Source organism: Belonocnema kinseyi, chromosome 5 (assembly GCF_010883055.1).
Source record: "Belonocnema kinseyi isolate 2016_QV_RU_SX_M_011 chromosome 5, B_treatae_v1, whole genome shotgun sequence".
NCBI classification, from domain to species: domain Eukaryota; kingdom Metazoa; phylum Arthropoda; class Insecta; order Hymenoptera; family Cynipidae; genus Belonocnema; species Belonocnema kinseyi.
The window spans coordinates 40,625,477-40,641,813 of record NC_046661.1 but is presented as its reverse complement, the minus strand read 5'-3'; the positions used below and the strand labels follow the sequence as shown (position 1 = coordinate 40,641,813).

The 16,337-nt window shown below is 31.7% G+C and overlaps 2 protein-coding genes across 5 annotated transcripts in view; one reads left to right on the top strand and one right to left on the bottom strand.

The window, feature by feature from the left end:
* LOC117173980 (4-hydroxybenzoate polyprenyltransferase, mitochondrial) overlaps nucleotides 1–7,137 on the top strand; it is a 17,045-nt gene extending 9,908 nt beyond the window's left edge. For all 4 annotated transcript variants that reach the window (XM_033362650.1, XM_033362653.1, XM_033362651.1 and 1 more), the window contains 3 exons: nucleotides 4,841–4,988; nucleotides 5,080–5,462; nucleotides 6,664–7,137. In XM_033362650.1, coding sequence (XP_033218541.1) covers nucleotides 4,841–4,988; nucleotides 5,080–5,462; nucleotides 6,664–6,882 — 750 coding nt within the window. In that variant the 3' untranslated portion in view covers nucleotides 6,883–7,137. The remainder of the gene's footprint in view (nucleotides 1–4,840; nucleotides 4,989–5,079; nucleotides 5,463–6,663) is intronic.
* A 4,741-nt stretch (nucleotides 7,138–11,878) lies between these two features.
* LOC117173264 (protein Abitram) lies at nucleotides 11,879–14,303 on the bottom strand. Its single transcript, XM_033361736.1, has 3 exons — nucleotides 14,115–14,303; nucleotides 13,919–13,990; nucleotides 11,879–12,999 (listed from the first exon to the last, which is right to left on the bottom strand). Exon 3 carries the CDS (start codon nucleotides 12,822–12,824, stop codon nucleotides 12,060–12,062), a length of 765 nt encoding a protein of 254 aa, XP_033217627.1. The 5' UTR covers nucleotides 12,825–12,999; nucleotides 13,919–13,990; nucleotides 14,115–14,303; the 3' UTR covers nucleotides 11,879–12,059.
* Between the last annotated feature and the right edge of the window lie 2,034 nt (nucleotides 14,304–16,337).

Here is a 16,337-nt window from a genome sequence, read left to right as displayed (position 1 = left end):
AGTCACAAAAGTAACGCAATGGGCCTGTATCTTCTTGAGTAAGCTATTTTTCACAAAGGTCACGGTCACGACCGTAGTAACTTTTAACAAGGAACCTGATGGTGACCTTAGTTTTGACCTTGAGGATACCTTCAAGGTTTTTTCACGGTCAACTTTGTTTTTTTGGTGGAAACGCCCCTTTCTGACGCCGGATATCGAAAGAACGGAAACGGAAGTTCCTGAAAAACGTATCGCGTATTTTGTGAATGGCACCTATGCACTTACTATCGGCGAGAAAACTATAGGCATCTGCCTTTGAAGCTTAACAACTCAGTCAAAAAAATGTTAGCGCAACAAAAAAACAGTCATTTAAAAGCTGAAAGTGTTCTACGTTAATGAGCTGGAAGACGTTTATGTAAAAAAATGTTTGTGCTTAGCAGACTGAAAAATGTACAAAAAAGTCAGGATTTTTGGGTATATTTAAGAACAGTCAAGTTTAGAGCATTATTTCTTATACAAGGGATGATGAAAAAAATTTGAAAAAATTCATGTGTATGAGGAAAACTGTTGTGAACCAGTTGCAGTTGAGAAATTTAAAAAATAATAAAAATTGTTGCTTAAAAGCACAAAATAATGCAACTATATGATCTTCAGTTCTAATACAGATATTAAAGCGATCCAAACTGCAAACTGTAATTGATAGGCTCTGTATTTATTTTCAGTCAGCCGGAAGGATGTGTTAGTCTTCTTTTTTGTGAAAATCGTGATATTTTTAGGCATTTTTTTGTTGGAAAACAAGTGACAGAAAGCAGGGGGGGGGGGCTTCTTTTGTTTTACTGCCGACCGCTGGTGCCATTCTTCGGCCCCTAGTTCTGAATGCTTGGATTGGCACCTGGCCACGGGTTAAAGAAAGGGACCAGCGTCGGCGGTAAAAACAAACGGGCCCCCCTGCTTTCTGTCACTTGTTTTCCAACCAAAAAAATGTCTAAAAATATCGCGATTTTCACAAAAAATAAGACTAACACATCCTAACGGGCGATTGAAAATAAATACAGAGCCTATGCATTACAGTTTGCAGTTTGAATCGCTTTAATATCTGCATTAGAACTGAAGATAATATAGTTGCACATTTTTGTACTTTTAACCCTTAAATGACACTGGGGGTCTATTAGACCCCAGACCATTTTTCAACGAATATAAAAATTCGTAAATTCAATTAATTTTTCATTATTTTTCAAAGTGTTAAAAATAAAATTTAAGTTACTATACCGATTGATTATTTACAAGAGATGTTAAAGAATACCCAAAAAAAAAACATCTTAACAAAAATATCCAAAATTAAACTTTTTACAACAGTTTAAAAACGTTGGGGTCCAAAAGACACCAAGTGTCAGCTACGTTATTCTTTGAAGGTGTGTCATTTAAGGGTTAAGCAACAATTTTTATTATTTTTTAAATTTCTCAACTGCAACTGGTTCACAACTGGTTTCTCGCCGATAGTAGGGCAGAGGTGCCGGATGACCTTAAAGGTTACTCTAAGGTTATTTTAACTATAACAACGTTTTGAGAAACGAAAGTCATATTCATTACATACAGATTCAGACTTACTAACCTCAAAAACCCCTTGTGTAATGTTTTTCGTTAATGCTAAAGATTGATCTTACTTAACCGACCTGAACGCGCGTGACCTTTAAACGCCGTCAGGTCAGGGTCAAGGTGAAAGCTGAGACTGTCATCAGCGCGTGATACTTAAATAAGTTTGTCTGTTATGGCGTATTTTCCAATAATGATGTTCCTATAGCCATCAAAACCTTATTTGAGTTAAAATGGCCTTAGAGTGACCTTTAAGGTCATCCGAAACATATGACTTAAGTACAGATTTGAATGTAAAATGTTCGTTCTTTCGATGGCCAGGGTCAAAAAGGGGCATTTTCATTTTTTTATAAACTTGACCTTGAAATAACCTTGAAGGTCATCCTCAAGTTCAAAACTAAGGACACTATCCGGTTCCTTGTTAAAAGTTACTACGGGAATGACCTTGACATTTGTGAAAAATCACCCTGTATTTTAGAGTGGTGTAAAAAAGCGACTGTTTAAATGTTCACGGGCGACTGGAACTATGTATAATATAGGAAAAATCAGAATATGTCTATTTTTTTGTTGTAGTCATTTTTCAGCTCGTTAAAATGTTTTTAGTTTTTTTTTTATAAAGTAATGTTAAAGTGGTACAAAATGTGAGTCCATTCTAAGGCTTCATCTGCCTGACCTCTGGTCACTAATCCATTCTTCGTTTCTGATATTATTACGCTTTTCTAACTAGACACCTACAACCTAAAAATTTATTATTTGAGAGTTGAGGTGTTATTTTTCTGCCACTACAGTTAGGGTAAGTTTGTATTTCGAGTAAACTAAAAAAATGCAACCATGCACGCTTTATTGTACTCGCTATAAAGGCTTAACTTGTTGACCTACGGGCGAACTTAAAGTAAAATTATCCGTTTTTCCCCATTTTTCAAACCGCTCTTTCTATGGTAAATCATTGACCATTTTAGTTTTCCTTTTCCAGATTCATTCTGAGAGGTTTAAAGTACACTGTACTAATTTCACTTCACAAAAACTTCGCGAAAATGTGCGATAAGTCTGCAAATATTGCAATTTTGGTAGAATTCTCCTTGTTGTACAGTTGTTACATAATATTTCTAAAATATAAGAAGTAAAAAAAATCCATATTGATCTCAGAGAAAAAATAACTCCAAGATTGAATAAATTTGTTCATAACTTCTTATGAAAATTTGAACTTGAAAGAGAAGTTGTATTTTTACGTGTTGAACTCCATAAGAGGTACAATTACTTTTAGCGAGCTGAAAAATGACTACAACAAAACAAAAAAATAGGCATATTCTGACCTGCCATTGTAAAGTCACTGAAAAAATTCAAGAATTTTACAAATTTTGAAACTCAAATTCAAATTGTGGCATGTCCTAGGAAAGTTGTAGCAAAACATTTCATGTTCATACCAATCAGTCTTTGAAGTCTTATATTTAATTTAAGCTAACAAACTTGAAAAATCTTTACGGGTTCTCGAGATACGACTAAATATGTCAAAGCGCGCCTGCGCCGAATTTTAGTAGCTTTAAACAACGAGCTGGGCCGTCTTCGTTGCTCGCCCACTGAAACTCGACGCAGATAGGCTTGGACATTTATTGTCATATCTTGAAACCCCTAAATATTTCTAAAGGTTTATTGGCCTTAACTGAAGATAAGATTTCACAGATTATGTCCTGCCATTATCAGTTTTTTCTCTTAAGTATCCTAAATCACAGCAGGAGTAGAAGTTAAAAAAATAATTTGATAATTTCCCGGTGACTATCGCTCTCGCGGTTGATAGCAGTAATCGCCGAGTGAAACTTGACAAGGCTTGGACATTTTTAGTCGTGTTTCGAGAACCGGTGCAGATTTTTTCTTATTTTATTGGCTGAAATTAAATAAGAGATTTCATAGACTAAGTGGTATGCATTTGAGATGTTTGCTACAACTTTCCTAAGGCATGCCACAAGTTGAAGTCGAGGTAAAAAATTTGAGACATTTTTGAATTTTTTTAAAAACTAATTACGCAGTATATTCTCTCCAAAAGGTCAAAAATACTTCTGTTAGGGCTCAATTGACGCGTATTATGATAAACTGTCTAACGGCTAAAAAAAAGTTTCTTGCTTCATTTCTGAACAAGTAATCACGTTTCAAAGTCAGCAATGATTTTTAACAGTACTTTAACTAATCGTGCCGGCAATTTTGGACGATATTATAAAAGGTGAGCATTTCACGAAACATGGAATCAAAACCTTTTTGTACTTTTTCGGTATAATTTTTGAAATTTTCATCAAAAAGTGTTTTAATTTTAAAATGTATAATTTCTTCTCTAACACCTCCAAGTTTCATCAGAATTTAGACATTCATTTGTAACAAATACTATGTAATTCAGTTTCTTTAGACAATAAAAAATAATATTATATAATTATAACTGTTTTGAAAAGAAAAGACGAAGCTTTTGTTGAGAAGGAATACCTTCGATTTTGTCTGGGGTGTCAGTGATTGGTTTTTGAGGTTCGGAAATCCAAAATCTTTTAAAAAGATGTTGAACATTAAAGATTCTTAGAAGGCGATGTTCTAGGAATGAACAAAGCAAATAGCAATCATAGCAACATGGATATCAATAAAAGAAGTGCGTATAATTCCCTAAAAACTTCTTTCAGTTGGGTGTCATTCATTGAGGGATACGTAGAATATTTCAAATATGTTATATACTCAAATTTAAAAATAACAATTATTTAATTAAATTTCAAAAATATTGATCTAACCTTTGCAAGTACTGCAAAATAAGAAATAAATTTTCTTCTAACTTTTAGAGGACTTTCAAATTAACAACATAACTTATTTTTATAGTGTCAACAGGTCCTTTTGTAGGTGACAACAAATATATTATTTAACGATCATAAATTCAGTAATTTTGTACGAAATAAATATTGAAATACAAATAACATGGATAATAGAATATGTATACATATGCAAGTATCTATTTTAAGTCCCCGTAATTTTAATGAAAGAATTTTGATTGCACAGTGTCGTTCACCAGAAGGGTATCGGTTATATCCCTGTTTACCCTAATCGCGATTTTTTGAAAGTACAATGCTAAACTTGTTTTTGAAAAATATAAGTGATATGTTTGAGTAAAAAGAGTATATTGGTATGTCTGTTAAGTCAAAAATACATTATCAGCGATTATTTAAAAAAAAACATTGTACTTACAAAGTATGACTTGTGCAGAATCAAAATTTCTCATGTAACTAAAAAATGATACTGTTAGGTAGCCAGAACAAAGGATAGACCTCTAGTAACCGGCGAAGTGACGCCATTTCAGGCGTTCACGTTTCTCGGTGGCCAATTGAGCTTAGGACTTTTAATTTTATTGCAACTTAACTGGTACAGTATTCTACTTGGTGCAAGTTCACTGGGTAAGTTGATCTCTAAAAAACAAAACAAAAATCTTATTATACAAAAGCTGTGAATTAAAATATTCAATTCAAATTAAACCCCTTTATTTAGGTCTAGTTATAATTTATCCTCTCATGAAGAGAGTGACTTATTGGCCTCAATTAATATTGGGGATGACCTTCAATTGGGGTGCTTTACTTGGATGGTCTGCGATACACGGTTCCTGTGATTGGTCTGTTTGTTTACCCCTATACACTGCCGGTATCTGCTGGACTATTTTGTACGACACGATTTACGCTCATCAGGACAAAGTAGATGATTTGCTCTTAGGGATAAAATCAACAGCCCTCAAATTTGGAAGTAATACCAAACTTTATTTGTCTGGATTCGGAGCGAGCATGATTGGAGGATTGGTGGCATCGGGAATGGCTGCAGAACAGACACTTCCCTATTATATTTCTGTAGGATTAGTCGGCAGTCATCTAGTTCATCAGGTAAACCAAAATTCTTTCTTCTTTTTTGTCTTAATTCAATGTCTTCAAAGTGCCTTTCTTTTTTACGTCGTTTGCCAAGTAGCATGGGGCTACTAACCCAGAAAACCGAGAAATGGGAGTGAGTTTATTTTTGACCATACATTTTTGCATGGTAAATTTTAAAATTAGTTAATTTTTCATTTAAAGTGATCAAAATCGTCGAATATAACGGAACAACATCTAGAACTGGAGAATAAAAAAATGAACGATTTTAAATTCAAAAATGCAATACTGTACCATTTCAAGCTGAAATATTTTTGCAATTTTAAATTCAAGGTTTTCTAGGTATGTAGGGTGGGTCGAAATTTTTGTTTAGAAATCATACAGAAAACAGCCTAGCATAGAAGAATTTAACTGTATGTTCCTTATGAGCCGTATAACATTTTAAATAGATCAAACAATATTTAGGAATTTTGATGTTTTTTAACTATATTTTATCTAGGAGACAACACAATTTACTCTTAACCTAAAAAATTTCCAATAAATGTCTTACTCAAAATTACCTTAAAAGATTGTTGAGTCTCTAAAAACTTTCTCACACTCAAAAAGTTCGTAAAAAATTCAATTATTTGAGTCTGACCATTTTATTTTATAAAATCTTTTTAATTTTTTCAATTACATTTTTTGATTATGAAAAAGTTGTTGAAGGCTCAAGCAAATTTTAGGATAATTTACCTAATATTAACGAGTTTTCCAAATTCTTAGAATAAAGATTTTTCCTACTTATTTTGGGACTGTAAAAGCTTAGGCTATCTAATAGATGTATTTTAAATTCTAAACAGATTATAAGAAATCGCTAGAGGTGTCAAAGGCCCTGGAACAAGCCACTCTGGCATGTTACCTCGATGATATAACGCGGTGGCACGCGGGTTTTAAGCTCAAAGAACGGCAGCAAACGCGATTTACGTTTTACGTATGAAGCGTACCATATATGGTACTGTGGGCGGATCGGGTTAAGCAATTTTAATAATAAGATAATTAAAAAATGAGCAGTGTCAAATTTAATTCTTTAGGATTGATCAAATTAAAATTTGAACATGTCAAAATGTAAATTTTTTGGAATGAAGCATTTATGTGATACAATTTGTTTTTTTATTATAAATGCAAATATAAGGTAGCTGCCATATGTTTCGTTAGGATTGTTGAATTTTTAAAATTTCAGATTCACACATTGGACATTGACAATCCAAAAGACTGCGCAAAGAAGTTCATTTCTAACCACAGTGTTGGAATATTGCTATTTGCTGGGGTCGTTTTAGGGAATTTAGTGAAGAATTACGTTACCAAGAGTGCCACAAGCAAAGTGAACGAGATTCAGTCAAGTAAACAGAATGCCAATAAGAGTTTCAGCCATAGTCAAGTTTCTCTAATCAATAGCTAATAAACCCTTAGTCTTGCACAAAAATAGAAATTTAATTATATTTAAGAAATTTTATAGAAGGACATTTGGATAGAAGTGAAAAATGTACTAATTAAAAGATTTTTAAACACATAGATTTCTTCAGTTTTTGTCTTATGCTTAGTGAATACCAAAGAAAAGATTCATTTTGAGGGGAGAAGAAACTTGAAGAATGTCACAAGTTTGATGGTGAATATTTCATGTTTTGGATTGTACAATAAACTGTTTTTGTTTTCAGCTTTGTGTATTAATTCAACATAATGAAAATCGTAATATAAACATATTGATAACATTTGTCGATATGGAATTTTTTTTATGAAGCTAAGTGAGTTTTATTTATATATCCTGTATGAAACTCTTTCGAGGATAGTTTGCCACAGTTCACGCGACTAAATTTTTGATTATTAAATTATTGAGATATTAAAAAGAAATGTTATTTTAATTCTAGAGCGGATGTAGGGTCGTTCGGATATTACGTTTCGCTTTTAGGTGGAAGGATGGTTCAATAGGAACTATTATGGCCCTGTTAAAAATAGGAAGAGTTGCAGAAATTTGACATAACATTTTTTTGAATGTAATAACTTTTTAACTAAAATATTATACGAGGGTAGGGAAGACTGAAAAATTTCATTTTTTAAATATGTTTTTTTATGTGTGTAAAAGTTGATTTATAGTATCAGGAAGACCCGTGATGTAAAAAAATGTTCATATCACTTTCGGCTACCACAGAGTGATTGACAGTTTTTAGAGTTTAAAAAATTATAAATGTTTTTTATTGATTCAAATATTACTGAGAATTTTCGATGTGTACAGTTTTCGCTAACAAATAGTAATATAAAATCATACTATAGAATAATTTTGTATCAAGTTAGAATTTGTTTGAAACGCCAACAAAATTTCCGCTTTTTTGTTTTAGTATTTGGTTAATTGGATACTTACTTACAATTTCTTTCAAAGTATTTTTCAACAAAATAGTTCTGTTTGGACGAAATAAAACACCACTATTTTTTAAACGTGAAAAGTTTGTTTGACTTAGTTGTTAAGCCACTTCAAAATAAACTAAACTGAAAAATTAGCATAATTAAAACTTGTAAAGTTTTTGTAAATGTAACGAGAAAAGGTATATGGAAAACGAGTCTTATCAACAAATTAATTGTAACAAATTTGTGGATCTCTTTTGGATGAACCTCTTGTCTTTTAATTTTTTCTGGAACCTTGTTTTTTTCCAAAAGTATAATTAAGAAAAAATGATTGTACTTTTTACGATTGAAACAAAAAATACGCCTCCTATAAAAAAATAATTAACGAGTTTGTAGATTTTTGTCGGTTAAACAATTTTTATCAATTGCTTTTTTCCTAACTTGAGTAGTTTTACCCAAAAATGGAATTTTTTTACTGATAGCAATTTTTCACGATTAAAAAGAAAAATATGTGTCCTATAAAAAAATTGCCTCAAGATAAAGGCCATGTGACGAGTAGTGGGTCACGTGACCAGTTTCTTACTTTACCAACACTTTTTTTGTTTCCGATCTGTTTTGTGTTGTCCGGGAAACCCGAAAACCCAATTTTTGTTGTATTCATTTTTTTCACTGAAACAACCTTTATAGAGAAAGATTGAAAAAAGTGTAGATTTTCTTTGAATCCCTATCGGACGTTTACGAAAGGCTAAAAATCTGCCATAGTAAACCAGATTTCTAAGATTTCAAAACCTTTTTTACAGGCTAAAAATATTTTAATTCAAAAGAATATAAGAATTTCAAAGATTTAATAGATTTTAAACGATTTCATACATTTCAATTATTTCAAATGAATACGAAATATTTCAAAGATTTTAAACTATTTCATAACGTTTCAACAAATTTGAGAAGAATTTGAAATGAAAACAAAAGATTTCACAAACAAAGATTATAAAGAAAGCTTTTACAAATATTTCAAAGGTTTCATAAAAATGTTAGAAGATTTCAAGGATTTTCAAGATTTCATATATTTTACAAAAATTCCAAAAGATTTGACAGAAATTTCAGGATCTCACAAAGATTCTAAGTACTTCGAGCGATTTTAAACAATTCACAAATATTTCAAGGATATCAAAGTCGACGTCTGTTCGAAAAAACAATTAATCTTTTGTTTATTTACGGTTCTGATTTCTCTAAAAATTTTCGACCAATAAAAAATGAAATTACTCATTTTTTACATGTATAACAAACGGTTATTTCATTATTTAATTTTAAAAAAAGGTCACGATTTTAAAAAAAGGCCTCGAAAACTGGAAAAGACCTTTAATTCAGTCCTAAGAATCGCTGTACACTAGGGTGGTCCAAAAAAACGACTTTTGCATTGAGGGCATGCCCCCCCCCCCACCCAATTTTGTGAGGTTGCCGGAAAAAAAAATTCCTTCCAAGTTTGAGACAACTCGGTTAGTATTAAGACGTGCCGCAAAGGCCCTGAAAATCCCATACAGAGAAATTTTCTGTTTTCGGAGAAATGGGATTCAGGTTTTTGGATTTAAACTTAGATTGCAAGAGATATTAAGAATTTGTTGAGGAGTCTCTAATCAATCAATTCCAATAAATTATTTTAAATTTTGATGCTCCCCAACCCCCCTTGTGGAGGCCCAAAAATACCCCAAAAAACTGAAATTGACATTTTTGCCCAAAATTGACACATAAATGCTCTGTTTTTCCCTATTTTGCCATCAATTATTTTTGTTTGTCAATTGGAATGGTTTTAAATATTTTTTAACTAATTAACAATTGTTTAAACAATTTATTTTTGTTTAAATAATTTTTTGCACTTACTCATTGAAAGGTAGATTTTTTATGTTTGATTGGACAATTGTTCATTTTTAGGAATAATGATCTTTATCAACTTTAATATCTGTTTAAACAATTTATTATTATTTAATTGTAACTTTTTCTTAAAAAGAGGTATAAAACTAGTTTAAAAAGAAATTAGTTAGCTTTGCTGCTTATTATTAAATATCTACGTCATTTAGATACTAGTACCTTATTTTGTAATAAATGTTTATTTGTTTAAATACATTTTGTTTGTTTAAATCATTTTTTTTTCGAAAATAAATGATTCAAATTTCTGTTTTTCTGCAATTATTGTGGTAATTTGTCGCTGAAAAGTGCAACATTTTTGGTCTAAACCATTATCGTATTGTTTAATAAATATTAATGTAACATTTTATTGGAAATTGTGATTCAAAAATCTGATTTTTTCTCAATTCAATTAAGTATATCGCTTATTGTTAAATATTTAAACGTCAAACAAATGCTTTAAATAACTAATATTTGTTCATAAAATGTTTTACATTGGTCATGAAAAGTTTTTTTTTAAGACTTCATTCTATAAAGATTACATTCAATTTTGTCGTTCTGAAGTTAGTTTTATAATTTTTTCCTTACATCACCCTCATAGAGTATAGACACACTCGTTTGTCCTCTGAAAGCTCAAATGAAGTTTTTTGTTTTGCTTATGTTGATCCCGCAGATTAGCTGTTCGTATTCTCAGAGGAATAAAAAATCTTTGTATTTTTTTAACGTCATTGGGAATTAAAGCAAAAAAATTTGCTCTTAACAATGACAAATTTACCACAATAATTGCAAAAAATAGAAATTTCAAAAATTTATTTTCGAAAAAAATTGTTTAAAAAAACAAAATATATTTAAACAAATAAACATTTATTACAAAATAAGTTACTAGTATTTAATGACGTGAATATTTATTAATAAGCAGAAAAGCTACCTAATTTTGTTTTTACACAAGAGTTTTATACCTCTTTTGAAGACAAAGTTACAACTTAATAATAAAAAATTGTTTAAACAATTGTTAATTAGTTGAGCAATACTTTAAAACATTCCACTTGACAAACAATTGTCAATTTTGGGAAAAAATGTTAATTTCAGTATTTTGAGGCTCCACAGGGGGGGGGGGGCATCAAAATTTAAAATGATTTAATGGAATTGATTGATTAGACACTCCCCAATAAATTCTTAATATCTCCCGCAAGCTAAGTTTAAATCCAGAAACCTGAATCCCATTTTTCCGAAAACCGAAATTTCCCCATGTTAATCTTATGGTACTTTCAGGGCCTTTGCGGCATGTCTTAATATTAACCGATTTGGCTCAAACTTGCGAAGGAATTTTTTTTCCGGTAACCTCACAAAATGGGGTGGTGGCATGCCCTCTAATCCAAAAAAAATTTTAACAGGTATGATTTTGGACCACCAAGCTGTACACCCTAAACTACTTACACACAGTAAATTACAGGAAAGGAGAACTTTGGCCTATTATTCAAATTTGTACATTTTTGTACTTTGTTAAAAAGTTTGTTGTTCTTCACTGTAGTCAAAATATCTAGGGATAGCAATCACTTTCATCACTTTCACAGTTTAACGTTAACGTAAAATTATCTCCTTGCAGTGTTTGCAAAATATTATCTTCGAACGAAAAACAAGTTTTTTGATGCAAAAATGGTAAAATCACGTAAAAGATTTAAACTACACTCTGTTTTTTCACGAATCACATCCCTCGCGACTCTCATCTTTGAAAACCGCCGCGCGGCGTCAATTCTCGGAAAGTTCAAATCCAGTTTCTTATTATCCGTATTTGAGTTTAGATTAAAATACAATATAGTACGTCAAAAATAAAAAAATTAAATAACCAAATTCGTCAAAAGATCTAATTGCCTATATTTATTTACCTGTTGCTGTGAAACCCGTTCTGGACTGCAGGAAACATTGCAGTGTCTTTTTAAAATCTTAATCCCATATAAGATGGAGGCGAGGTGCATATTTTAGTGAATCTACAGATTTTTACATTTTTTTTTTGTTCATCGATCCATCAATTCTATTTTGGTCGTTGCTAATTTAAAATACAATTGGTAATAATAATTTGAAAATAATAGTATATTGAGTGACAAGCGCGGAATGTACGCATTTCTGGACAGTCACATCGTATTTTTAGTTTTCGATTTTTTTTTCAAGTTGTACACTGTTGGTCTGTGAATAATGTATAGAAAACATTCGGGTTAAAAAAGAAAGCATATAATTCTTAATGTCTATATTTCTAATTAGCAATGTCAGAAAACAGAATATTTAAACTCTTGTAACTGTTTTGAACTCTATTTACATTCTTCAACCTTCGACTATAATTTATAGAACTGGTTCCTCCTTCCGTTCCGGTACTTTAAATTTTGCTTTTCGCTGCTCTATAGCGGCTTCGTAGCCCTCCTGCGTCAGTAATTTCATCCTCATATCGTCGACTAGTTTGATATTTGGCAGCACGATCGCGAGGTATCCACCTTTATGGGGTGGCTCTTTCAAAAGTGATGGATTCGTCGCCAGTGACTCGTTCACTTCCACCAGCTTCCCGATCATGCAGCACTTAATCATGTGCGTTTTCCCATCGGTGCAGGTTATCGCACAAATGTTTGAGTTTTCCTGCATAGGCTGTGCTCCATGTTTTCCTTTACCTTTGACTTTATTCTTCGTCCTGTCGAGTTTCTCGCTTACCCGGAAGTTGACATTCGAAACTTGCTTGTTTTCTTGCAAAATCGAGTGACTCGGAGCCAGGGAAATCATGCAGATCCGATTTGTGTGGATGCGAATGCAAATGTCATCTTCGGGTGTTTGCACGTCAATTTTGTAAAAGGGAGTAAAGTATCGATCGGTTACACAAGGCCATTTATTGGTGAAATCCACTCCTTCTAACATTTCGGACGAGTCTTCGTCCTTCGGGAATGGAAACATGGACCCATCGTCCTGAAGATTAATCTTCGATTCCTCTGCTGCTATTTTCGCTTCAGAAAGTATGTCCTCTGAATCGGCCAGGGAATCTTCTCCCGTCTTTGTATCTTCGGGAGGATTGTTTTCTAAATCAAGAGTGAGCTTCATCCTTTTGTTTATTGGTTCTTCCATATTTGATTTAAATTCGTTACTTCCTGTATATCTGCACCGTTGAATTATTTGCTTAAAAACTCTAAAGAGTTTGTTTCGAGAATGGAAGTTAGGCGTTTCTTTCTTTAGTACTCGCTCGAATCTTTTCTCGAAATTCTTTAGAGCGTTTTAAACTTTCTTCTTTTCGAGCTTCTTGCTGTAATGAAACAAAAAGAATGATTGCAGAACTATCCAAAGAACTTTCTAGATAAGACCGACATTTTGAAGAAAATTTTTCCAACATAACAATTTCAAATTTGACCGTGCATAATAATTACAAACATTTAAATATTAAACAAATCTTTAAAATACGGCAATTTTCAAAATTGAAACGTTTACAAATTGTAATTTTACAATTTTACTACATATGTTAACTTTCAATCGCTCAGAATTAAACAATTTCGTTAAATTGGCTGTCTATGGCATCTATGCAATTCACTGAAGCATTTAGAAAGAAAATTTTCAAATTAAACCTTTTCAAAAACTAAGATGGAAATGTTTACAGTTGTAGGGCTAAGAATTAAAAATAATTGCGTTAAATATTCAAACATTTAAAGTTAAAACTAATCATTCTGATAGGATTATAATATTTATACAATATTAATGATTAAAAATGTAGGTAATTGACGGAAAAGAACATTTTTTAAATAAAATTATAGATGACAAAACGTATATAGATAAGTAAGGGCTCAAGTCCTTAATCATTATTTACAAAAAAAACATTAAGACACAGATGGAAGAACAAAATACTAAACCAGAATATAGATGAAACACTATATATTGCAAATAAAGTACATTCAAAATTATAGTGTTATGTGTTCAAAATCCAATTGTAATTGTTGAAATATGAAATACTTGTCGAATATTTTATTGTGCAATTATTTGTACTTATAAATTAATATTGACATCTTTTTGCACTAAAATCATTATCACGTAAAAGCATGAAACTGTATGCAATAATTATAATTGATCTGAAATACAAAATCTAAAGCAAAATTAGAAAATTGCTTTCCAGGTTGTCTAACCTAAAATAAGTGTAATAAATGTTTTTTTATGAAATAAATGCACATAAATACCTGTATTTCAATGCATCGTTGTAATTCGATAAATATAGGTGAACAAAATCCAAAGTGCTTTCTAACCGGATACTAGAAAAATAATAAGTTTTCTTTAAAATCAGATTAAAATTAACCGTTCGTTACACGACAGTGACGACAGCATAAAAATATTAATAAAACTTCAGTACTTTGGATGTTCCTGTTTGCTTATTACCTTGTCATAACAATCTTGTAATTCTTTAAGGAGATAATTACACGTGGAATTATTTGCAGCAAGTTCTCTAACCATTGTATAACCCGTTTCTATTTAAATAGAATAAAAACCACGAAATACAGGCTGGGTCGACTCCCATGGGCGCATTTGACCACTTATATAGCGACACTAGCGCAATGTACAAGGAGGTTATAAACTAAAGCGTATCCATGTGTTCGTGCACGTAAATGTGTATATTATTTGAATGCGTTTCATGAATTAAAACTGGAGAAAATAAACGAATTAATTCAAAATTACACAAATTTAAGACGAAAAATGTGTAAATACTGTTTCCTGTACCATTTTTCGGCATAAATTTGTACAATTTTGAAATAATTCTCCAATAAATGAAGAATTACATAACACATAAAATGTAACCTTTTTTCAACATTTTATTTATTCGCATTATAATAGAGAAGTGAAATCAGTGACATCCTGGCACAGCACAAACATTTCAATTTACTTTAACTTTGTTTATTTTTCAATGTCCTCATTTACTTCATACGGCGAGACACAATTTTTTCGAACTTAGGAAAATTTGAAGTTTGTTGATGAAACCATAACCTCAACGAACACTAGAATGGCGGCGCCAAGATATTTTAAGAAAATATTACCCCCACTTATGCTATAACGAGCGGAACTCTATTTAGGCGCGAAAAGTTGGAATATTTAATATGTTAATTTTAAAATAGGTCTTTAAATTTTTAAATATGTAAATTCAAAATTGGCGAGTTCGTTTCCACAATTAAGGGTTTGGAAACCCACCTCCAGAGATGAAATCCTTGATTGGAAATCTTCTTAAATAAAAATAATAAATTCAATTTAAGGTTAAAAAGAAAGATAATAAAACTGCAATTTTTATTAGTGAATAAATAAACAAATATTTTCTTAATCTTGACTTTTAAACTTTATTTTTACAAACTTTAATTTAATATCTCGAGATAACTAACGAACGAGCTGCGGCTGTGTACCAGATTCTTCTGGTCCTTTACTTCATCGACGGGAGCTTCGATGCCGTCGCAGTGGTCCTCAGCTTCTCCCACATTTCCATACATTCTTTCATTATACGTTGGCCCTAATCCCTACTCTAAAATTTTATATTTCTCCTTAGCCTCCTAAACCCAACTATGTATTGCGTAATCAGTAACCCTCTATTCTCATGAAAATCCAACGAGCGCGATAGATTCCAGGCTTGACTTTTTTAATAAACAGTTCTGTCATCGAGTCCTATATCAAAACCTTACATTTCCGAGACACTTTTCAACTCGTTTTATTTTATTGCCGAAACGGCGACTCTATGTCGACGGTTCGAAAGTAAAATCTAAATTATACATCCTGCTGTCGAAAGTTAATACTTCTTTCGTAAAATGAACATGATGCTAAAATTTAATCTTAAATATACATTCGTTCACATTCATCATACTAGTCTTGACATTTTATTTACAGAAAGAATGCTTTATTGTTAAAGATATTTTCTTTCTCTTCATGCCGACTTGCCCGACTGTAGCTTTGCTAATCTTTTTTCGAAAAACATTTTATTCTCAATTCAAATGTACTCTCATTATATTTCATTTGTTTCAAATTGTAAAACCACGCATTTTATGATACCGATGGTGCTGTTCATAGCGGCAAGAATGCGAATTATATCTGCTCCTTACAATGCCCCTTCAGTAGAGCCATCTACAAGGAGGTGGATAACTACAAAAGCATATTTGATCACGCGCCCATGGGACTCGCGCCAGCCTGACGAAATGCCATACAATTGATACAATGATGCCAATGTTGGCACCCTGTGCTGCTGCGCTTGCGTTAGAACAACGCGCTCCTTGGCCACACTTGGCGCGCGATTCAAAATTACTTCAAAAAACGATTCTTGTAATTTAAGTAAATAATTATTAAAATATGCACAAGGAAATATACAAATTGTGTAACTTTTGACTTCAGGCAAAAAAAATATAGCACATATATTACATACAGTTTATTTTCATTTAATAATATGTCACGACTGCATTGTAGTTATGCCTTTTTTTTTTTTAAGCGTCGTTTTGTAACGTCTCAATCGAATTGAACAATATTCTGAGCTGACAGTTTTTTAAGAATAATTGCAATATTGTCATTATTATATTCTGCAATTAACTTCTATATTTTAAGCTGCTGAAATGTCATATGGTATTTTACAAAATG

Coding starts and splice junctions, on each gene's coding strand:
- LOC117173264 (XM_033361736.1), bottom strand. CDS start 12,824: ATGGAAGAACCAATAAACAAAAGGATGAAGCTCACTCTTGATTTAGAA.